Here is a 23,439-nt window from a genome sequence, read left to right on the forward strand (position 1 = left end):
CCCTAAGGACGGGGCTAAAATCTGTTCCTTTCACCTCCCTGCACATCCTAGTGGGTGACCAATATATATTTGATAATTCCTGAGTAAACACTTTGCCTGTTAAACTGCCTATGTCATTTTATGTCCCATTGTACAGATGGGAATCAGCAGTGGAGCTGGATTACAGGGCAGTTGATTCCATCACTAATGGGTGCTGCAGACTCCAGCCAAAACTCACTGTCAATGCCTATTTCTCTTTCTTGGTGTTTCTGTAAAAATAAGAGAGGCGTGGGGTAGAGCCTGACTGTTACCACCGCAAGTCATCATGGGCTGAGTTATTTTCAAGAGTGTTTATTTTTAAGATTTCTCCAGGAGTACAGTTGTCTTGCCTACGCATATCTCTGTGCACCATGTGCATAGTTCCCTCAAGAGGCCAGAATAGAGAATGAAGTCCCATGGAGTTGTGGATGCTCTTAAACCCCTGTCCTCTGCAAGAGCAGTCTGTGATCCAAACCATGGAGCCATTTCTCCAGTCCCCCACTAGATTTTTAAACATCTTTTCTTTGCAGATGCTGTGGTAGGAAATACTAACATGCCTTTACCTAGGAAAGCCTAAAATATTGTGCTCACAAAGTTTAGTTTTCTAAATGAAAAATGATGTTTTTGGTATTTATAATACTACTTTTCAACTCTACACTTTTACATTTCATACATACTTAAAAATTTGTTTCGGCGTTTTGAGATAGGATGCCTTTCTCCATATCCCTAATTGGCCTGGTACCTGTTAATGTATTTTAGACTGTCTTTAAACCCAGGGAGTTCCCTCCATATCCCTAACTGGTCTGGTACCTGTTAATGTATTTCAGGCTGTCTGTAAACCCAGGGAGTTCTTATGCTTTAGATCCTGAGTACTGGGGTTATGGGCATTTACTGCTACTCCTGGCAAAAGTTTGTGGTTGTGGTTTTGTTCTTTTAAAAAATCAGTAATTGTGTTCAAAATACTTTTATGTCAATCTATATCATAATGAATTTTAAAGTGGCTAAGTCTCACAGCCAGTCCCAGACTTCTATTATGAATTGGAACCCAGCCCAAAAATGTCTGTAGCCCTGCCACATGAGATAATCCTTTCTTCTCTATCTTTAAGCATGCTAGGAACTTACTCAGACGAATTTGGAAACCTGGACTTTGAGCGATCCCAGCATGGCTCTGGGATGAGTAACAGGTCAACAGCAAAAAGATTTATTTCTGCTCTCAACAGCATTGCTGAAAGAACTTATAACAACATATTTCAATTTCATCAACTTCGTCAGATTGCTAAAGAACTAAACATTCAGGTATGATGACTTAAATTCTAAGGTTCTTATTAATAGAATAAAACCACTTGTGTTTTGTTTTTCTAGCTGTTTTCTCTGTGTACAGCTCTGGCTGTCCTGGAACTCTGAAGACCAAGCCAACCTTGAACTCAGAGATCTGTCTGCCTCTGCCTCTCTGCTTCTCTCTCTGCCTCTCTCTCTGCCTCTCCTCTGCCTCTCTCTCTCTCTCTCTCTGCCTCTCTCTCTGCCTCTCCTCTGCCTCTCTGCCTCTCTCTCTCTCTGCCTTTCTGCTTCTCTCTCTACCTCTTTCTCTGCTTCTGCCTCTCTCTCTGCCTCTGTCTTTCTCTACCTCTCTCTCTGCCTCTCTACCTCTCTGCCTTTCTACCTCTCTGCCTGCTGCTGCCCCTCTACCCCTCTGCACCTCTGCCTCCTGCGTGCTAGGACTAAAGGCAGGCATATCCTCTTCTCAAAGGTTTTGGCATTTCAGACAAGGGACTTTTTCAGCAACACAGAATAGCTCTGTCTATTCTGGAGCGTCCTGTGGCTACTCATTGTGCTGGCTCTGAATTCTCATTTGGTGACTCAGCGTGATCACTGCTGCTCCTACTTTGTAGTTCTAGTGGAAACTAGTGTAATTGCACTTTAATCATGGCAAGTAGTTTAGATGTAAGATCATGCAATTTCAAAAGCTAGTCTAAGTTGGGCTTTCAGTTAAGACGAAGGATTCTTTATTTAATGGAGTACTACCTGAAGCACACAGTTTTTGTTCGTTTGTTTGCCTGGGAAGCTGTTGAGAGGTTGAAGTCATATTTGGCCTATTACTGAATGCACTGACTCTTAATGTTTACTTTCAGGTTGCTGATTTTGAAAGCTTCATTGGATCACTGAATGACCAGGGTTATCTCTTGAAAAAAGGCCCAAAGATTTACCAACTTCAAACTATGTGAAAGACTTTACCACGTCAGGGCTTCCTGTGGTTTAAAATAGTTCAGAAGTATCTTAATTCCAAAACTGAAAATAAAGGTTCTGAAAAACGACACAACTCCCATAACAGAAAAAAAGGTGTATCCATAGTTTATCCAGAAGAATAAGAGTAAACTGTTTCCATTATTTTATCTAGATAACATAAGTATTATTTATGCTTTTGACTTGTCATATTTTTAGTAGTGGTTTTTAGTTTTGTGTATCAGATGTCTAGCAGGCATTTAGCCAATACGTAAACAAATTAATATTTGTTCAGGTGAAATTTTACTTGAAACCTTAAACTTTGAATCTCATAAATTATTCAGGTCACAAAAACTCTTTGTTTGTTTTTAACTTTATGGTTATGGGCAGTGGGTCTGACTTGGCTTTTCATTTGAAAGTAGTGGAAATTTATTGACTTAATTAGAAGTCTTTTCTGAAAGGTATTGCTTACAGAATTGTATGAATGCTGATGATTAAAAAAAAAACTCTTCCAGGAGTAGTGCATAGAATAAAACTAGTCTATGCCATGGTGCTTAAGGCATTCCTGCCTCTGTAGCTCATAGATGCCATTCCTGTACCTGGAAGAGTCTCTGCAGAAGGTGAAGGGATGGCTCGCCTGCACCAGAGCAGCAGCAAGAAGTACTCTTCATCAGCCTCCTCATGTTGCAGAGTTCAAAAGAGAAAGCACATTCAGAAACGTGGGCTTGAAAAGCCGGGTTACATGCTGGGGAGTTTCTTGTGGTCTGCTTCAAGGAGGCAGGACCAATGAAATCACAATTCACCATATTTTGTGAGTCTTCAAATGGAACTGGACCTCTAGCCAAAGCATTCTTTGTATACATAGCCAACAAACACTTTAGCATTTAAGAGCCAGTGATTGGAAATTAGTTACTTAACTTCCAGGAAACCAGGTAGATGACAAACTAAAAAACCAAAATACCCAAAAACTGAGTTGGGGAGATGGCTCAGTTGGTAAAGTCTGAGGACCTATACTCAGATCCTCTTATAAAAAGCCAAGGATGCTTTATTTGTAACCCTGCTGAGTGTGGGTAGGAGAGAGGCAGTTCCCTGAAGCTCACTCATTGGCCAGCCTGAACTAGTGAAGCCACTTCATAGATAAAGCCAATCTCCAAAAGGTGAGGTGACATCATTCAACATCAGCCTCCGCCCCAAAACCTACACACATACAAAAAGCAGTGTGCATTGAGTAACCAAAATAAAACCAAATGCTAATATTTTACAATGAATATTTAACTGATAGTAAATTCAAACTGAAAATGAAATGTGGGATGATATGCCATAGAATACCATAAAAGTATTAAAGCCTGACTTGAAGGAAGCAAATGGTAGCTGTTACTATAAATATGTTCAAAGTCAGTTGGTCAGATTTAGCTACAATCAGCTCCATTAGTTGGCCCATCCGTCCCATCAGTTGGTGATGTTCACTTTGTCTTGTCAACTCAGTAGATTGTTGTGAGAGAAAGATGGGCCTATCAGACCACTGTATTAAAGGCTAAGACTATGTGCACTATATGCAAAGGGATGTAACCCAAATTTAGAACAGAAACTGTAGCCTTGGCTGTCCTGGAATTGACAGAGATCTATCTGCCTCTGCCTCCCAAGTGCTGGGATTAAAGGTGTGTACCATCACTGTCTGGATTTTTTCCTCTCCTTTTTCTTTTGAAACAAGATCTCATTGTGGAGGCCAAAGTGGTCAGAAACCCTCCTGCCTCTGCCTCCCATGTGCTGAAATTAAAGGTGTGTACCACCACTGCTTGAAGTTTTTTTTTTTTCTTCTTTTTCTCTTTCTTACCACTGCCCAAGTTTGCCTTTTCTTTTTTCTTTGTCTCCTTTTTTTTTTCTTTCTTTTTTTTTTTTTTAATTAAAAAAAAAAAAAAAAAATCCCAGGCTGGCCTTAACTTCCCATATAGCCAAGCTCTCTACCTCCAGAGGAATTACAGGCCTGTGCTGTCACGCCCTGTACTAGGGACTTTATCCCAGGGTTTCCTGTGTGCTAGATAAGAACTCTGCCAATTGAGTCGCACCCCTAGCTGAATGTTTTCTTGTAGTTTGTGCTTGTTTGATTTGGTATCTGCTGTCACTGGACTAAACTGATAGCTAAAGCTGTTTTCTTCTTGACAGCCAGCATTTTTAACTCCAAAGAAATCACAAATCCTCCAGCCCAAACCCCATTTGTATTTCATCTGCTCACAGCATCTCATAAACGGTCTGGCCTCTGCTTTCTTTTCCTTCCTTCTGCCCACTTCTCACAGGATGACCCAAAGTTCGTGCCTATGTCTGAGAAATACATGAGTAGTTCTAATGGTAGTAATTTAAAATTTTAAAAAGTGTCTTTCATTGCTAGCATAACATTTTCACATTTTAAAAAATTATACAGATTTTAAAATTATTATTTCAGTCAGGGTTCTCTATGTAGCTCCTGGCTATCCTGGTACTCTCTCTGTAGACCAGGCTGGACTCAAGCTCACAGAGATCTTGCCATGGCCTCCCAAGTGCTGGGATTCAAACCACTGAAAGTTTTTAATATATGTATATAATATATAAATATGTATATAAATATATATATTAAAAAATATATTATATATAATATAAATATATATATTTTTAGCATGTATGGATTTTTAAAGATTTCCTTAATTTTTAATGTTTTGCCTGAATTTATGTCTGTGCACCATGTGAGTGCCTGGTGGGCAGAAAAGGGCATTAGATTCCCTGGAACTGGAGTTAGCCTGGGAACCCCCAGGTGAGTGCTAGAAATCTAACCTGGGTCGTCTGGAAGAGCACCCAGGGCTTTTAACCATGGAACCATTTCTCAAGTCTCTAGATTTTCTCTTAATAGCAGTCTTCAAATATGCGTACAAGAAATTAAAGACAGCTGGGCCTCCCAGCACTTGGGAGGCAGTTAGGCAGATCTCGGAGTACAGGCCCAACCTGGTCTACAAAGCAAGGTCCAGGCCAGTCAGGGCCACACAAAGATTCTCTCTCAACAAAACAAAGATAAAGATGACCTTGATAGAATGCTCCTTAAGCCGGTGAGATAGCTCAGTAGGTAAAGGTACTTTGCTGGCAAACCTTAAGACCCGAGGTAAATTTCTAGGTCTCACATGGTAGAGAAAGACTGGCTTCTGAAAGTGATCCTCCATATGCATGGTGAGCATGTACAAACACACTAAAATAAATAAATGTGATAAACATTAAAAAAAAAAAAAAAAAAAAGAATGGCCAGGCAGTGGTGGCACACGCCTTTAATCCCAGCACTTGGGAGGCAGAGGCAGGCGGATTTCTGAGTTCGAGGGCAGCCTGGTCTATAGAGTGAGTTCCAGGACAGCCAAGACTACACAGAGAAACCCTGTCTTGAAAAACAAAAAGAATGTTCCTTAAGTCTACAATTGTCAAATGTAATTTGGGCTTTATGAACAACTTTCAGGTGATTGTATGCCATCGCAGACTGGGCTGAAGAGTAGTGGAAAGACTGCAAGACCATACATTGCTGCGTGGTGTTCTTCCACTGGTTTGGTTTTAGCCCAACCCGGGAAGGCCCTGGGTTCAAGCTCAATCCTTTGACAAATGGTAGGAACATTTGTAAGGTTAGGTTTGTAAGGTTAGGAAGACAGTGCACCAGTAACATGTAATTTATAATAACAGGTTCATTTTTTGAACTGATTTATTACTAGTTCGGACTTCTGAGAATAAGCAAGTTTCTTCTGTACATGGGTTTACCTGTAAAAGTAAAGGCAAATACAGAAAGTATGTTAGAGTTGTTGAGAGGATAAATAATGGCACTATAACGTATACAGTAAGCACTTTCCCAAGTAAACAATTAGTGATTGCTATCATTGACATATCTCTTTGCTGCTTTGGACCTATTCATATGCATTTAGTGCTCAAAAAGCAGAGTAAGCACTTACTACTTTGATGCCAACACTAATGCTTTAAATCTCCTCTAGTGGTAATACAGAGCCACGCGCACCAGCCGGCCACTTGGCATCAGGCAGGGCCTGAGATAACTGCTTCCTGTGGTCTTCCCTACCTGTCATTCTTCTTAGCCTGCAGGCACAAGCAACTCTGCTCTCTAGCCACGTCTTCTAGCCCACTGGCCATAGCTGCACGTGCTTGTCGCTGCCGCCTGGGAGCGCCATTGAGCCGAGCTGCAGGGTGTCGTGAAAACGTCGTGAAAGCGGCCTCCCTTGGCGGTTCAGACCACCTGTATAAGCAGAAAGTGCCAGAGTGTAGAAATTAGTATGGAGCTATCCGTACGGCCTTGGCACCGCTCGATTTCTATAGAGAAGCTGGCGGCCGGTGCCAGAGGCTTCTGAGTTCTCGACTCTTGGATTCCGTGGAGGCTACAAGGCCATGCTGGCTTGGCGCGTGGTGCGCGGCGCGTGGGGGCCCCTTCGCGTGGCCGTCCGGCCTCCGGGGGCGCGGCTCGGCAGGGGCGGCTCCCGCAGGGCGCTGCTGCCGCCCGCGGCCTGCTGCCTGGGCTGCCTGGCCGAGCGCTGGCGGCTGCGTCCGGCTGCGTTCGCCTTGCGGCTGCCGGGTGCCGGCCCGCGGACCCACTGCTCCGGCGCGGGGAAGGCAGCCCCGGAGTCCGCCGCCGGAGGAGGTGCCGCCGCGCAGGCCCCCAGCGCCCGGTGGGTTCCGGCGAGCGCCGCCAGCTCGGTACGTACGAGGGTCGGCGGAGCGCCGGGACGCAGGTGACGGGCTCGGCGCTCTGTCGCGACACTCACCCTGTGTTCTGGGAAGTTACGGGCAGCCAGGGCGTTCGATCTCGGTGAACTTCAGGGGTCCCTAGGCGGGTACAGTCTCTGGCCAAGTTGGAACCCACTCTAATCCCCTTCTGTCCACACCCGCTAATGGGAGGTGTGTCTGCACGTTGCATTGGTAAAAACAACTATCGCTCGTCTAGCTAAAAATCTATTTTTAGTGTTTTGAAGTGAATCTTCAGTGTATGTAGGTTAAGTTCCGCGGAATCTTAAGAACGGCCCTTCTGTTCGTTTGTGCAGATTTACATCATCCTTTGGTCTTTAGTAAACTTATATAGTAGCACGAAGGGTAATTATTTGGCTTAGGTTGTAATGAAAAGATCTTTCAACATTGTATATAGAAAACTTAAGACTATCCTTGACGTAACAGAAGGATTTGTCCACCTTACCTGATAAGATAACTTCCCAAGCAGGTGACACCAGAGCATGAGTGTGGCCCAGCTTTTGATGTCATGTTAACAAGCTCTTGCAATTATTACATCTTCAATTGTTAGGTCTTCAGAGGCCACTCTACTGCTCTGCTTTCAGCAGTTACACAGCATGGGCTGAGGTGGCCACACCCCGGCAGGGGTCACAGCTTCAGGAATAGCTTTAAAACTCTTGGAGCTTGAACGCTGGATGCTTTGAAGTTGCCCTCAACCTGGCTGAAGCCCTTCCCAGCACAGTTGGCCGAGTATGCCACAGGTTATCTGGTTGGGTAATTTGAGATTAAGCTTTGTCGACTTTTACAAATGTACAAATGTAATAACTAGATATTAATGAACTTTTTGTAGGTTTGTTTTTTGAGACAGCTCTTCTCTGTGTAGTAACCCTGGCTGTCGTGGAACTTGATCGGCTAGCCTCGAACTCTGTAGATCCACCTGCCCTAGCCTCCTGAGTGCTGAGATCAAAGGCCTGCACCTGGGCTGGTGAACTTTTTTTGTAGGGCGCAGATATACTCACTGGCCCAATAGCCAGCTGTAGTTGGGTCTTTACCAAGGGAAGTGATGAGGCTGCTTGCAGCTTTCAGTTTAGTCTTGCTCTGTCGGTAGTTAGACTAACTTTGGAGCTCTGCGTTCCTAGCTTTTGCTTGCTTGTTTTAGTTTTGGGACGGTTTCTGTGTGTAGTCAGGCTGTCCTGGAACTGTAGACCAGGCTGACCTCTACCTGAGATCCACCTGCCTCTGCCTCTTGAGCACCCAAATTAAAGGCTTATTCGACCACAGTCTGACAGCTTTTGCTTTCTAGCACAACCCTGAGCTAGCTACCTTTCTCTCTCCCCAGCCTTTGTGAGTTGCTATAATATTGGGTCAGTATTTGACTTTGTCCTACAGTGTGGTCAATAGCCTTACTCTTTTTCTTACACATACAAAGGTCAGGGCAAATTCCCTGAGCTGTCTCACCAGCTTGACACTTTTTCTAAATTTCAGGAACATTTTAATCTTTGAACCTGGATGTAAGTGAGCGTGTTTTCATACAACTATACAACATAGTCCTACTTGAATAGAAGATTCCAGAGTAGAGGGTTGTATTGCTTCTGATATGGCCATTGTCCCTGTAGAATTTGAAGTTGTATAATTTTCAGTGACAGTATTCGCCACGTGACTCCAACAACCACCGTATTATCTATCCCTCTACAGCAATACGCTTTTTGTTGGGTTCTTATTATAAGATGCCTTTTCTTACGAGGTGGGTGGGTAGGAGATTTTAAAGATGATCTGAGGAATGAGCATCGCCACTTTTTTCTCTCGGTTCATGCACACATACTTGTTACTGAACAAACATAATGATCTTGGCTGCTTCCCTGGACTGTCTTTTCACTCTACACGTGTGTTCTGGAAACTGAGGTGATCAGAGTGGGCAGCAAGAACCCACACCCAATGAGCTCCCCAGCCTGCTTTTTTTTTTTTTTCCTAAAATGGTTAAGGTTTAGGCAAGTTGGTTACTGATTTACTGATTTGAAGAGATGTTAAAATGGTTCTTTGAAGACAAAGTTCAAGGGGGTGGAATCTTGACTAATGGAGAAAACGGTTCAGGCTCCAGGGAAAGACCTTGTCTTGTTGTTTCTATGCCATATGGCACAGAGTGTTTCAGCTTTGCTAGGCTGGAAAGTTTAAAAGTTGGAGTGCATTCGAGAGTTATCTCTTTGGCAGTGTTGTCCTTCAGCCCAGTTGCCAGGAGCCCTTTCAGTAGTGCCAGTGTCTAACAGCTTTGCTCCATATGAAGTTTCAAGGAATCGAAAATCCCAAGTGGGAGCTGTGAATGCCCTCAGGTTTTTACTTGAGGGAGAAGAAGGTGTCTGAACATCTCCATCACTGCTTTGGAGAGATTTATTTAACTCTCCATTTCCGTGTATCTCTGTCTTAGATTTAGCAGCTTTTGATGAGAGTACCTGGAATTGATAAATTGAATTTTTTTTCCTGACAAAATTCTAGTCTATTTGGCTACTTAGATCTATCAAATCTTTTGCTTTAATGAAGTCATGAGAAACTAGTTTATATGGTGAATAATGCATGTTCATCTTTTATTTTTAAAATTTCTATATATATATATGCTTATATATATGTGCTTATAAGTATTAAAGTTTATCTTCTTACCCTTCAGTTAATAAAATATATATTTAAAAGTATGAATTTATAGTATTTTATTCAAATTGTGCTGTCTTTCTCTTTCAGTATGAAAATCCATGGACAATCCCAAATTTGTTGTCAATGACGAGAATTGGCCTGGCCCCAGTGTTGGGCTACCTGATTCTCGAAGAAGACTTTAATGTTGCACTAGGTGTTTTTGCTTTAGCCGGGCTAACAGATTTGGTAAGTTATGGATATATTTGCTTTTACTCCCTTTCAGATCCCATGCTGTCTGGAACTCCCGTTGTAGCTTGGCCTTAGCTTTTTCTGCAAGGGTGTCCTCAGCATAAGTGGGATCTAGTACTGTGTGTAAGGACTTGACTTTAGCATCCATATGAAACTGCTTTTATATGATTTACGGGAGCGTGTAAACAGAGAGCCCTATGAGAAGGCAGTCTTTATTTACCCTTGGTGTTTAACTTCTTCAAAAGAGAAACTGCCGTGGAAATGCTCAAGGCTGAGTGCTTGCCGTGGAGTAAGTGAAGAGTGAGCAGGCTGGACTGCTTATGTGCTGTGCAAGGAGTAGCCTGACGTGCACGTGGTGGGATGTGAACGTGGTGGCTGGTCATCACGTCCCAGGGAACCAGGGTGTGCCCTGCGAGCTGGTGCAGGCCCATGTGGAGGCTGGCCTGCAGCTGCTCACCTCTGACTGCTGTGCAGCAAAGGCCTTGGTTTAGGATGAGACTAGACATGCTTTCTTCTACTTCCTCAGCATGTGACATGGAGGGGGCTTGAGAGTGTGATATCAAGGTAGAATTGGGAAAATGATTTTATGATAAAAGGCTCTGTTACCTTTGCTGACTGACCACTACCATCATATATGGCTGTATTATTTACCTTTTCACAAACGATTTGAAGTGATTTATAAAATTCCAAGCCTACAGACACAATTGGGAGAGGTGAAGGACAGAGGAAAGACTGAGAGATCAGGGCAGTGTGAGCATGTGGAAATAGAAACAGTATCTTCCCATACAGGGAGCCCCCGGGTAGGGGGCGGTTTATATGTCTTCAACCCTAGTTGTTTTTGTTTTTTTTTTTTTAACATTTTTGCTCAGTATTTATTTAATGATATTAGAAAATTCATTTCCCAAAAGTAAAGGTTGTGTAGCACTTTAAAAGCGTTTGCTTTTCCTTTTGTGGTTCATAGAGGCAGTACTTGCCTAGTAGCAATAGCATTAGTGGTCAGTGTGGAATTAACTGAAGGTTCTGAAGGGGACAGAGGTGAGCAATTACACTGTCTTACGTCGTTTCTAAGTGTGCACAGGTACAGCCTTTCACACGAGCTCCTGTCCTTGCCTGAAAGATGTTAGTCTTCCCTTCTCACTATCTCTCCCCGCTTCTTCAGTGCCTACTTTCCCACTGAAGGCCAAAGATCACCACTCATTATTGGTGTGGGCTGAAAGACTGTCCTAGAATTTTAGACTGATAAAAATGTTTTAGCTTGTAAAGTTTCTTGTTTTCAGATATTGGGTTCACTTTTTATATTTGGTAATTTGTGAGAGTTTTGTGTGGTAGGGAATCAACTGCCACATGAAATGGCCTCATTGAATGAGGGAAGAGCCCCATTAACAAATATGACATGATGTGTAGAAACCAGAATTAATTGGCCCCACACTGTGTACTTTTTCTGTGGAGATTTTGATTCTTCTGCACTCACCAGCTTTAAACAGGGGAATGGTAGTAACTGATTGTGGGGGGAATAGGCTGCGTGCTGATATGTTGATATACCAGACAGGTGGATGGGAGTGAAACAGGTTTACCAAGGTACATGGAAGTAACACTTTCGGGGATGGGAGGCATGAGACAGAACAGTTTCGGGAAAACACCAAGTTTCTATGCCTGCTCGAGCTGAGACAGTAATGTAGAGCAGAGGCCTTCAGAGGGGGAGCTGGCAGGATCTAAGTGAGGAAAGTGGTGTGAGGGAGAGGAGAGGGAGAGGTGGGCAGGAGGAAAAAAACAGAAGCCTGGCGGGGGCGGGGTGTTAGGAGAGAGTGGGAAGGGGAGTTTGGGCAGGAGATGTCCCAGACTTGGTAACCAGCTATTGTGCTGAGCTCACCTGATAGCACAGGAGTGGTCTGCAGGAGAACTTTCTAGAGACATGAGGAAGATTGGCCTAAGCCGATAAGCAAATGAGGGGTGGTAATAACTGGCCCTGCTTCTAAGGAAATTTTGCTCTGTAGGGGAACCCTCTGTAAGGGGCCCTCAGAGAAAGAGAGCCAAGGAATGGTTATTTTAGAGATAGGTATACTGGGAAATATTTTGCATTAGCTGAGTGATAAAAGACCCTGTGGGGCCAGGTAGTGGTGGCGCACGCCTTTAATCCCAGCACTTGGGAGGCAGAGGCAGGTGGATTTCTGAGTTTGAGGCCAGCCTGGTCTACAGAGTGAGTTCCAGGACAGCCAGGGCTACACGGAGAAACCCTGTCTCGAAAAACCAAAAAAAAAAAAAAAAAAAAAAAAAAAAAAAGAAAAAGAAAAGGTAGATGCTGTCAGTAGATGTAGGGTAGCCAGGAATTGAGTGCCCACAGGTACAGTCATGAGTTTGTGGGGTCGGCCCATTTATGTACTTTTCTTGAGCAGTGTTTATGCATAGCAGTGGTGTTGAGGGAGGAGTGAGGTGCAGTGAAGGAGTTGTACGTGTTTGCAAAGGAAAATTGTGAGTTAGGAGAACAGTGAACACAGGAGATGATGGTGAAAAGTGGACTGCGAAGAACAAACTACAGAAAGCCAGGTCTCGAAGGCCTTAGCTCCCACTGCAGACATTTTATGTCTGATTTACTTAAGAAAATAGCGGAGCATGGTGCTGCAGGCCAGTAATCCCAACACCAGAGGCAGGCTGATCGATGCAAGTTTTGGACCAGTGAAGTCTGCATAGTAGGTTCTGGGCTGCAAAGTAAGAGAACCTGTCTCAAAAATCAAAACAGACAGACAAAAAAAAAAAAAAAAAAAAAAAAAAAAAAAAAAAAAAATCTAGAGGGTGAGGGGACTGGGAAGGGGGCAAGGAAGAGGAAGAAAGCTGATAGATTGTTCTGATTGTGATTGGAGTAGTTAGTAGCTGCCTTTTTGAGGACTTGCTAAGATTAGACTGAACAAGTATTACTTGCTGAAGGCAGCCAAGGCGTGTGTAGGTGGGTATTACCTGTTTTAAAACAGGAGTAAGGCCAGGTACCTGCTTGCTCAAGGTCAGTGCAGGAAGGGAATGCAAAGCCAGGTCTTGAACCAGTTAATCCTCTCTGCTGTTCTGTTTGTGTTGTTGCTGATGGGTTTTCTTTTGCTGTGAGGCTAGAGATCACCCCCAGGCCTAGGCCAGTTTCTTAACTACTCCTGTATGCCTGTCTCCTTGAACTTACTGGAATACTTGCAACGAGGAGGACTTACTGTCTTTTAAAGGTATCATGCCTAATTGTAAACAAGTTAGTTTGTATTGTTTTCATAGAAATTTCAAACATTTGTTTAAATATAAAGTTAAATAAAGTGAGTACCATACATCAGAGCCTGGGCTAAACAGGACATTTGTGTCTGTGCAGGGAACTAGGCAGCACCTGGTTTTGGCTCTTTTGTGGCCCCCAATGACCCAAGTCTGGCCCTTTCTTAAATTAAGCTGGAGATTCAGTTTTTATGGTAAAAAGTTTGTCAACCAAGTGTGTGATCTGTGCTTTAAAATATCGTTTTTAATCAAAATAAGTAATAAAAAAAATTTGCCAGGCATGATGTTGATGCTTTTAATCCCAGCTCTTGGGAGGCAGAAACAGGAGAATTTCTGAGTTCAAAGGCCAGCCTGATCTACATAGTAGTGAGATCCTGTTTCAAAAAAAGGAAGGAAGGAAGGCAGGAAAGAAAAAAGAGAAGAGAAAAAAGCCAGGTAGTGGAACACACCTTTAATCCCAGCACTTGGAATGCAGAGGCAGGTGGATCTCAGTTCAAGGCCAAACTGTCAACAGAACGAATTCTAGTACAGGCAGGACTACAAAGAAAAAACCTATCTTAAAAAACAAAACAGGGCTGGAGAGATGGCTCAGTGGTTAAGAACACTTGACTGTTCTTCCACAGGTCCTGAGTTCAATTCCCAGCAACCACATGGTGTCTCACAACCATCTATAGTGAGATCTGGTGCCCTCTTCTGGTGTGTCTGAAGAGAACTACAGTGTACTCACATATACAAAATAAATAGATTTATTTGAAAAAAAAAAAAAAGAAACGAAACAAATCAACAAAAGATAATTAAGTATTAGCATTTTAACTAGGATAGGTACAGAGGATTAAGTTTTGATTGAAATATAGGTAATACAAGCATAATCAGAACATTGAATTAATAGTGGTACTAAAATTGTGTCTGTGTCAGAGAAAGAGAGGGAAGGAGAGAGGGGGAGAGAGAGAGAGAAACAGAGAGGCAGGTGCAGGTCATTAAGCCCAAACCCAGAGCCTCACAGGAGCTAGCTAGTCGGCACTCTTCACTGAACTCTAGCCTAATCCTTTGAACACAATAAATTTTAAAATTGAGAAATAATCTTACAATGAGTTAGATAAGAGAGATAGTTCTGCCAGGACTTGAACCAGTTCAGTGGACCTGAGATTGAATTTCAGTACACACATCAGACAGCTGCCAGCTGCCTGTACCTCCAGTCCAGAGGATCTGACAGTCTCCTTTGGCCTCTGTGGACAGCCACACACACACACACACACACACACACACACACACACATTGAAATAAAGAACCCACAAGAGTCAGATACTACAATAAAACAAGGATGTGAAAGCTGAATGTCACAATTAAAAAGTAGTCCTGAAAGGTGTCCACTTCGGCTCAAAAGAGGAGGCTTCTAGTCCCTCTCGGTCAGTCTGCTTTCTTTGAGTTTTGTGGGGGTTCCTTATTTCTACATCTATGTTTGGGCTCATCCCACACGGGTATGTTGTAAAAATAGTGAGAAATCAGTAGGACACCGTGATGAAGAAAGAACAGTAGTATAAATATGAAATTCATTTCAGACTAATTTTTTCAAAAACTAAAGGAGTAAGAATGTTTGGGGATAAGAAATGAGATTTTACTGACATTTTCTGAAAGTATAGTTGTTTGTCTGGTATCTCTTAAGTTTCAAATGATCTATTCTGCTTGAATTATGATGTTTATTTAAAAAAACACTTCTATTTTCAGTTGGATGGATTTATTGCTCGAAACTGGGCCAATCAAAAATCAGCTTTGGGAAGTGCTCTTGATCCACTTGCTGATAAAGTTCTTATCAGCATCTTATATATTAGCTTGACCTATGCAGATCTTATTCCAGGTAAGAAACTGTGTGCACATTAAATATCAAGGAAGAACAATGGAAGTGAGCTTAGGCCTTTTCTTGAAAGAAATGATTTCTCTTCCAAAATATATTTTCAACTTTAAACTGTTTCCTCGATTTTAAATAAACTGTTTTACTTATCACAGTCACACTGTTTATTACAGAGTTTGTATCCTTGTTATGCTAGATAACTTTGTTTAAAATTAATTGAGATAGTAGTCCATGATTCATAATACTCTAGAAAATTTTTGGTGATATGCTGTGTTTTAGTGCCCAGATATTTGGAAGTAATTTAAAATCTTTGTAAGTCACTGATTTTTCTTGTCAGTTTTTATTTAATGTATGTGGTATGTGTGAGTGTTTTGTCTGCGTGTATGTCTGTGCCCACTTGGTGCCTGGTGCTTATGGAAGGTAGAAGAGTGTATCAGATCCCCTCTTCCAGAGGAATTACAGATAGAGACAGTGCAGGAGCGCTTCACTGCCCGAGTCTGCACGCCATAGACCTCCACAGTTCGGAGTTTCGGATTGTTTGGGGATTAGTGATGCTCAGCTGACAATATGCAAATATTCTAGAACTTAAACTGAAATCTGAAATGTCTAAGCACATTGGACTCAGCCTGTGATAAAATTGATTGACAGGTTGGTCAGGGAGAAGGAGAACACATGTCTGGGTAGAAGCTAGCTCAGCAAGAGTGGAAATTTTTTGTATTTCGGGGAAACTGTGTATGTAAAACTCTAGAGAATAGACTAACATTCAGAGACAAGAAATTCTGAGACTTCCAGGATATTTCAGCTTCTCTGACATGCCCCTTCAACTCCTTATTGTTGCTCTTCATTGAATTCCAGTGAACATGAGATCTTTTTTCTAGAAACTCAAAGCTGACAAGAGTCAGGTGTGGGAATGCTGGGTGTAGCTCTCACTATTACATACGGACTTGCAGTTTATAGACAGACGCACGAGAGAAAGCCTGGTGAGTGGATTGGAATTCTAGAGCTAGCTAAGTCACAGAGCCAGAGCCTGCAGTTCATTCTGATTATAAGAAGGAATGGAAAGACCAGGGCTTCACTGTAAGGGGCCTGAATCATCAATAAATATTTACTACAAAATCTTACTTAAAGGAAACATTGAGTAGACTGAATGAGTCTTTACTGCAGTCATACTATCTATTAGTAATTTTTAAACTCATTAAAATTATTTTATATTTGATTTTCAGTCCCACTCACTTACATGATAATTTCAAGAGATGTAATGTTGATCGCTGCTGTGTTTTATGTCAGATACCGAACTCTGCCAACACCGGTAAGATTCAGAACATATTCCTTTAGTATTACTTCTAGCTTAATTATTGAATGCAGGTTCACTTTAGGGGAGTTATTTATGGCAGTTATTTCTTAATTTATTTACCAGGAATTAGAAAAAATATGCCCTGCAATTATGAATAGTCCATTTTAAAAGCTGGATTTGTCAGCTGGGTGTGCTGACACATGCTTTTAATCTCAACATTCCAGAGGCAGAAGCAGGTGGATCTCTATGAGACTGAGACTACTCTAGGGGCTACAAGGCTACAGTGAGAACCTAATCAAAACGAAAACAAACAAAAGCCTCTATTTTAAAAAGTTTCTATTTTAAGTCCAGCTCTTCAGTTGATGGTGTGTGAAGCCCAGGGCAGGCAGCTAGGCCCCAGCAGACTGTTAGAGGTGTTTCCTGTCTCCAAGCTGTCAATGCTTCACTTAGTCACTGTGGATGGTGTAGAAGTGGGTTTTAAACTGAATCATAGAAGAATGGAATAGCTTGCTTACATACTGGTCACTGGCCCTGTAAATGTTTGAGCACATAAGTATAGCATTACCATTTTGGTTCTCAGGAAAATAGAGATATATTTTATTTATTTTACTTTTTAACCTGTAGAAGAGAGTAACGTAAGTTTCTTTAGTGATTATATGAAGCAGAATGGGTGGGAGTGACTGTATACAATTGTGTAGCACTTGGCAAATTTATATTTTGGAGAATCTTTTTTTTTTTTTTTTTGGTTTTTCGAGACAGGGTTTCTCTGTGTAGTCCTGGCTGTCCTGGAACTCACTCTGTAGACCAGGCTGGCCTCGAACTCAGAAATCCACCTGCCTCTGCCTCCCGAGTGCTGGGATTAAAGGCGTGCGCCACCACCGCCCGGCGAGAATCTTATTTTTAATAGTCTCATTATAGCAAAACAAAGTATGTAAATAGTGCTCATTTTACTCAATAAGCAAGCTATGTGCACACTGGGGCTGAGCATAGGGTATGCACTAGTAACTTCTGTTGGAATCCTGAACGATAAACTTTTTTTTCTTTTGCCAGCGAACACTAGCTAAGTACTTCAATCCTTGCTATGCTACTGCTAGGTTAAAACCAACATTCATCAGCAAGGTAAGATGCTCATAGCAGCCTTTTAAAGATGTCAGTCCTTAATGAACTTTTCTTATAATGAAATGCATAAGTCAGGAGCAGCTTAGTATGAGAACATTGTTAAACGTTTGTTTATAAGTGTGTACGTGCACACGGGAGGAGGGCAGAGACATCTTGTGAGGGTCAAGTCTCTCTTTCCATCTTGTGGGTCCTGGGAATTGAACTCAGGTTGTTAGGTTGGGCTACACTTGATTTGATTGCTGAGCTATCTCACCAACTTGAGAATGAGATGAATTTACATGCATTGATTAGAGGGACTAGAAAATGGGTCATGTCTGTCTTCTAAATTTTGTTTAGATTGTTAGTATGTGCAGTTTATCTTTGTTGATGGTCTTAAGAATTATCCCTTGAATGAGATCACAGGGCAGGTGAGGAGTGAAATGTACGTACTCTTTGGTTGAGATGCAAAATTAGGAAGAGTTTCTTGTGCTTTTCCTATCATTCATTTATTCATTTTAATTACAAGTGCCTGTGTATAGTATAGTATAGTATTGTGTGTGTGTGTGTGTGTGTGTGTGTAGACTGATATTGGTAGTTTTCCTCTCACTTTCCACAATTATTGATTGAGGCAGTCTCCTAATTGAATCTTGAGCTTGCCTTAGCTCCAGGGATTTCCTGTCTTTACCCTGCTGAGTCATATCTAGCCCCAACCCTTTTATTTTTAAAGAGTGTTAGATGAAAAGGGAATAGACAGTTGTACTCACCTGTCTATTGTGTTTTGCTAAGTCTTTCAAGATCATAAATGTACAACAACCTTTGCACAGCAAAGATATCAATGCCTTGATAAGTTCACTGAGGCTATCCTTCCATTTCTTATAACAGAGATGCAACAGATTAGGTATCTTTGACATAAAGGGACCATTGTTTTTGTATTAGGCTCCCTGGCACAAAATATTAGCACTCTAAGAGGGAGCTTTTGTCTTCATATGACTTTGTGTCAAGTGCAGCAGTTTGAATGTAGCACTTGAAGTGCTGGGACAAATGCACCAGTAAACACTTGTTCTGAAAAACACATTATTCATTTTAAGGTCAAAGTGTGATCACTGTCATATGATGCAGAATAACTAACAGGACCAGGGAGTATTACACCTTCCTTAACTGCCCCTTGCTCAGGTTGTCTCATAAAATGTTGTCTTCTGACTCTTGCTGGTTCTGTTTTGTGCTGTTGAGGGTAAACAGTGCTTATTTCCCTAGAAAATTTCACAGCAATAAATGAATTTCAGTTTTCTGACCTCACAGGGTACACAGGCAGCAAGTCAAGTGGCCTTGGAAGTCTGGGTTCCAGGTTTTACTCTAGTGCTTATTGTGTCCTTTCACCCAAGAAGAAGCCACTTCATTGTTGCATGTTTACAGAGCTGTGTGCAGACAGCTAGGGACAAGGGTAAAGAATTGTATAGCATCATTGAATTGTTATGGGATTCAAGGGGTGGTACTTTCTGATAGTTGTCCCTGAACATTATGAATGAAGGGTACCTGGGCAGATGGGTCAGTTAGTGACTCTGATCTGGTACTTACTCTCACCCAGGAATGCCAACTTTGGCATGGATAATGCCAGTCAATATCCAGAACGCTTAGAGTGTATCATGATGAGAATACTTTTGCCTCCAAAGCTTAAAACAGGGTTCATTTGACACTGTTGATTTCTAATGCCTTTATTTAAGGTAAATACAGCAGTCCAGTTAATTTTGGTGGCAGCTTCTTTGGCAGCTCCAGTTTTCAATTATGCTGACAGCATTTATCTTCAGATGCTATGGTAAGTTTACTTCACGTTTACATTCAAACTATAAAGTTACTAAATTTACTGTGGTAAACTTAGAATTATTCTGAGAATATCAGTACGATGGCTTATTGTGATAAGTCTAGAATGACTTTGTTCTTGAAGTGTGTAGTGAACATGAGGTAGACAAGCGGTGGCCGCCATCTTGTCTTCTCTTCCTGTTCTTCCTGTTCTTCCTGTTCTCTTCCCCACTCTTTATCCTGACTTTGTTTTGCACCAAGTCCACTCAGTGCTACAGAGTGCCTGGACATGCTGGAGCACAGGCACTCAGGAGCCATAGCCCTAGAGAAAGTTTTCTCTCACCCAGCAGCCCTCAGTTGCCAATTGCTCCTCAGAAAGGAATTGAACTTTGAGTCCTCCATGCAGAGTTTTTAGCTGGTTTGTGCATGATACAGTCAGCTACTATAATTTCATGTGTGCAGTGTCTTTGCCAATAAATACTGTTTTGTGGCAAATGCCCACTACCTCTGGCTCTAATAATTTTCCTCAGCTTCTTGCATGTTAATCCCTGAGCCTTGCAGGTAGGGAGTGTGCTAGAGCTCTTCTATTTGTACTGTGTATCCCATAGTCTCGCATAAGCAATAGTTAGTACCCAGCGGTAAACCCTGAGAGCTACAATAGCAAGTGGAAGATTACCCATGTTTGCAGTAGTGGCATAAATGTTATGGGAGGAACCAACCACTTTCTGATTGGATTTAAAACCTGCTTCACAAAATGGACCTAAAACCCGGTTCCTTTAACAGGATCCCCAAACCACTGGCTGGCTAAGGCATAGGCCCTAGGAGAGAACTTAGCATTCTGCTGAGTGGACATAGTAATGACCTGCCTCCCTGAGTTCCTGTCTGTATCCCATATTTTAGCTGGTCCACTGCTTTTTACAAAGATAGTGAGTAACACAACTAACCAACATGCACCATCATTCTTAGTTGTATTGTAACACAGCTAACCAATGTGCACGGTCATTCTTAGTCTTACTGTAACACAACTAACCAGGATGCACCTATCAGTCTTGGTCTTACTGTAAGGCATGGAGCACAGACATTAGCAGTCACAACTTGGAGGGATGAGAAGAAGGACTGCTAATGTGTTAAGACTTGGAGGAAGAGAAAATAAGAAGAGGGATGATAACTGCAGGAAGAAGTGTCATTTGAACCACAGCGATAGGTGAACTGGATGCCCAGCAGACATTGGACAGTGGTATTACAGACCCAGCCTAGTAGAGGGGTGCAGTGGGAGGACACCCCGGGCGAGCACTTGGAAGTTTGTTTCTGCGTGCTGATTCTTCAGCTGTAAATATCTTGAAATGTGTCGGACTCAAACTTTTTTTTTAAGGTTTATTTGTTTAATTTATGTATTTTAGCTGTCTTCAGACACACCAGAAGAGGGCATTGGATTCCATTACAGATGGTTGTGAGCCACCATGTGGTTGCTGGGAATTGAACTCAGGACCTTTGGAAGAACAGTCAGTGCTCTTAACCACTGAGCCATCTCTCCAGCCTCCAATGTGTCTGTCTGTCTGTCTGTCTGTCTGTCTGTCTGTCTGTCTCTCTCTCTCTCTCTCTCTCTCTCTCTCTCGTTTTTTGAAAACATTTAATAATAATTAAAACTCACTTTAGATCTCTTGACAAAGTTCGTTAATTAAAGTAAATTATTCTAAACACTTTTAAAAATGATACAGTCTAAACTTTATTTTCTTACATAAAATAAGGTTTTTTCCCCCCTTTTGTATTTAGGGTTATCAATGGAGGATCTTTTTCTCTCAAATAAACTGCATCCAGATATAACCCGATCTCCTGGTTTTTTGTTTGTTTTTTAAATTTAAGATTTATGTGTGTATGAGTACACTGTTGCTGTCTTCAGACACACCAGAAGAGGGCATCAGATCTCATTACAGATGGTTGTGAGCCACCATGTGGTTGCTGGGAGTTGAACTCAGGACCTCTGGAAGAGCCATCTCTCCAGCCCTGATCTTTTGTTTTTGCTTCAGGGTATTGCATGACTTTAGGTAGGCACCAAGCAGTCTTAAGTAGGAACTGTCTAGTTTGAGCCATATCTCTCTAGTCTTTTTACAGTTGTCTCCATTCATGTCTCTATGACTGTTTTTGTGGGAGAAAAATGAGAACATAAAACACTTAGGGTTGTGTGTGGGCAAGGACAGTCACTAGTACTACTAGTCTTAGCTTCTGTAATTAGATGGCTTTTATTTGGCATCACCAGTTTAAATGAAATCTTAAAGGAAGCCATGAATTTAGATTTTGTAGTTAGACAATTTCATCACACAGTCCTATTTTCTTAGCTCATTTTTACATGTGTGTACTTTCATGAGTTCTGCTGTTGGTGTTTTTGGATTTGATAACTGAATCCCATTTCTCTCCTTTCAAGGTGTTGTACAGCATTCACTACAGCCGCGTCAGCTTACAGTTATTATCACTATGGTCGGAAAACGGTTCAGGTGATAAAGGGCAAATGAGAGGACCCAGATCCAGCAGCAAGGAAGTGACTTGAGTCATCGGTAGCAGCGCCGCCGAAAGCTACAGGACTTTCCCGATCTTGGTGTTCAGCTTGCAAAAGGTCTTGTCAGACAGACCATGTCTTCAAAACTGAAGAAATGTGCATCGAAAATAAGCTCGATCATGGGCCTATACAGAATTTCCAGTGTATTTTTAAATACAAATAAAACTATAATGTAGAATTTTTAATCTTAGGTTTTTTGATTAATTTGTGAGATGAATTATTCTAGTTATTCTTTTTTTTAAATGTTTTTTAAAAACATAGTTGGTAACATGGAAACAAAGAAAAGCCGGAGGGAATTTCCTGAGTCTAGATACATACCATACACAGCATGATTATACATTTTTATGCCTCAATTTTAAATCTGTAAACACATTAACAGTTCATGTGATTAATACTTGACCATTTGAAAAGTGAGAATAAACTTAGCTGTGGGTAGTGTAAAGGTATACAGAGCTTTAAAATGCAGCACATTTTGAAAAAAAAACAAAAACAAAAAAAAAAAAAACAAAAAACAAAATAGAAGGCATTGAAGTTCACTGTTAGTCTTCCAGCCTCTCAGGTACCAAATAGTTTATGTATCAGGATAACAGATGACACAGGAGTCAAAAGGGAGAACACGTGTATTGGCCTTTGCATCTAAAAGGCAGAGAATGATTTCATGCCTTCTCACTGTTTCTCATGGGATGTTTGTATGATACTAGAACCTGTACTCATATGTCATGTAAATAGTATGAAACTTTCTATTTTTCAAAGTTTTTTTTTTAAACTTTGGGGAATCTTCTATTGTTAACATAATGAAAAATAAAAGAACTGGAAAAAACCCTGCGCCTTCCACTTGGGTTGTTCTGTGGTGTGTGTTTATGAGACTGCGTAAGTTTCCCAATCTATGAAGTGCACTTAGATGCAGCACTTCCCCTACATTGTAAAACTTACTAGTTCCAGACCATCTGACCTTAAAGACCTGCTCTACCCTTGTGTTTAGAGTAGTAGGGTCAGGAGCTGGGGGGCTTCTCCACGTACTAGAGGCCTTTCTCCTTAGCTTAACCTAAGTATAATGTGGATGTAAAAGTTCAGGGCTTTTCAGCACCCGCCCTTTGAAATGACAAGAGACCTGGTATATTTATTGATAAACTTCTTGCACTATAGCTGGGCAGAGTTGTGATTTATTCTAACCCTGCCATGCTGTCTACTACCCAGCCACATACCCTATTACCTGCCTTCCTAGTCTCACCCTGGCTGCTCCTCCCCATCTGTGTCCTCATGGCAACTCCCTCTTGGCCACTCATCAGTCTCCACCCAGTACCCCCTCACTGGAATTGGAAGCCTAGCTTCAACTCTCCTCCCCAGCTATAGGCTGACCAGCTCTTGAACCAATCAGAGGTAAAGGAGAACAATATCTTAGAAAATACTGAGTCAGAAAATGCTTCGTAATGATGACAATACCAAACTCTGGACTGCACCCAGATGATCTCTGGGTACAGAAATAAGCATTCGAATACACTGCACAAAAACATTTCCCAACATGGAACTATACAGTAAGCCTCAAGTAATTTTGTTGAACCGTGTTAAAATAGAAATTAGAAACTCAAGCTTTATTGCATTGGGCAACTCTATTGCCGGTCCTGGCTTCTCATCCCAGAGCACCAGCTTAGCCACTGGTGGTTTGGATGAGAATGTCCTCCGTCCTGGGTGTTTGAATATTTGGTTTGGGAGGTTTAGGAGAAAGAAGCGTGTTACTGGGAACAGGCTCTGAGGTTTCGAGGCCATGCG

At 41.8% G+C, this 23,439-nt stretch overlaps 2 protein-coding genes and 1 long non-coding RNA gene across 8 annotated transcripts in view; 2 read left to right on the forward strand and 1 right to left on the reverse strand.

Moving 5' to 3' along the window:
- The window catches only part of Mcm8 (minichromosome maintenance 8 homologous recombination repair factor), a 29,879-nt gene extending 24,040 nt beyond the window's left edge, over window positions 1-5,839 (forward strand). For 3 of the 4 annotated variants that reach the window (XM_076929806.1, XM_076929805.1, XM_034494942.2), the window contains exons 18-19: window positions 1,125-1,314; window positions 2,148-2,577. In XM_076929806.1, coding sequence (XP_076785921.1) covers window positions 1,125-1,314; window positions 2,148-2,240 — 283 coding nt within the window. In that variant the 3' untranslated portion in view covers window positions 2,241-2,577. Of the gene's footprint in view, window positions 1-1,124; window positions 1,315-2,147; window positions 2,578-5,707 lie in introns of those variants that run through there. The other variant, XM_076929807.1, reaches the window with a different exon arrangement.
- Window positions 5,840-5,926: 87 nt separating this feature from the next.
- LOC143441438 (uncharacterized) lies at window positions 5,927-7,702 on the reverse strand. The gene is made up of 3 exons (XR_013108827.1): window positions 7,433-7,702; window positions 6,311-6,484; window positions 5,927-6,000 (listed from the first exon to the last, which is right to left on the reverse strand). It is a non-coding gene; the product is annotated as an uncharacterized LOC143441438 (long non-coding RNA).
- Window positions 6,478-22,503, forward strand: Crls1 (cardiolipin synthase 1). 3 transcript variants are annotated; one of them, XM_076929810.1, is made up of 8 exons: window positions 6,478-6,939; window positions 9,697-9,834; window positions 14,803-14,932; window positions 16,150-16,235; window positions 17,271-17,339; window positions 19,040-19,131; window positions 20,516-20,617; window positions 21,538-22,503. In XM_076929810.1, the coding sequence occupies exons 1-8, from the start codon at window positions 6,634-6,636 to the stop codon at window positions 21,623-21,625; spliced, it is 1,011 nt and encodes a 336-aa protein (XP_076785925.1). In that variant the 5' UTR covers window positions 6,478-6,633; the 3' UTR covers window positions 21,626-22,503. The 3 variants fall into 3 exon arrangements, with proteins under 3 accessions (XP_076785925.1, XP_034352654.1, XP_076785926.1); XM_076929811.1 differs by lacking the exon at window positions 6,478-6,939 and adding an exon at window positions 9,055-9,316; XM_034496763.2 differs by lacking the exon at window positions 20,516-20,617.
- The last annotated feature ends 936 nt before the right edge of the window (window positions 22,504-23,439 follow it).

This window comes from Arvicanthis niloticus, chromosome 2, assembly GCF_011762505.2.
Source record: "Arvicanthis niloticus isolate mArvNil1 chromosome 2, mArvNil1.pat.X, whole genome shotgun sequence".
NCBI lineage: Eukaryota > Metazoa > Chordata > Mammalia > Rodentia > Muridae > Arvicanthis > Arvicanthis niloticus.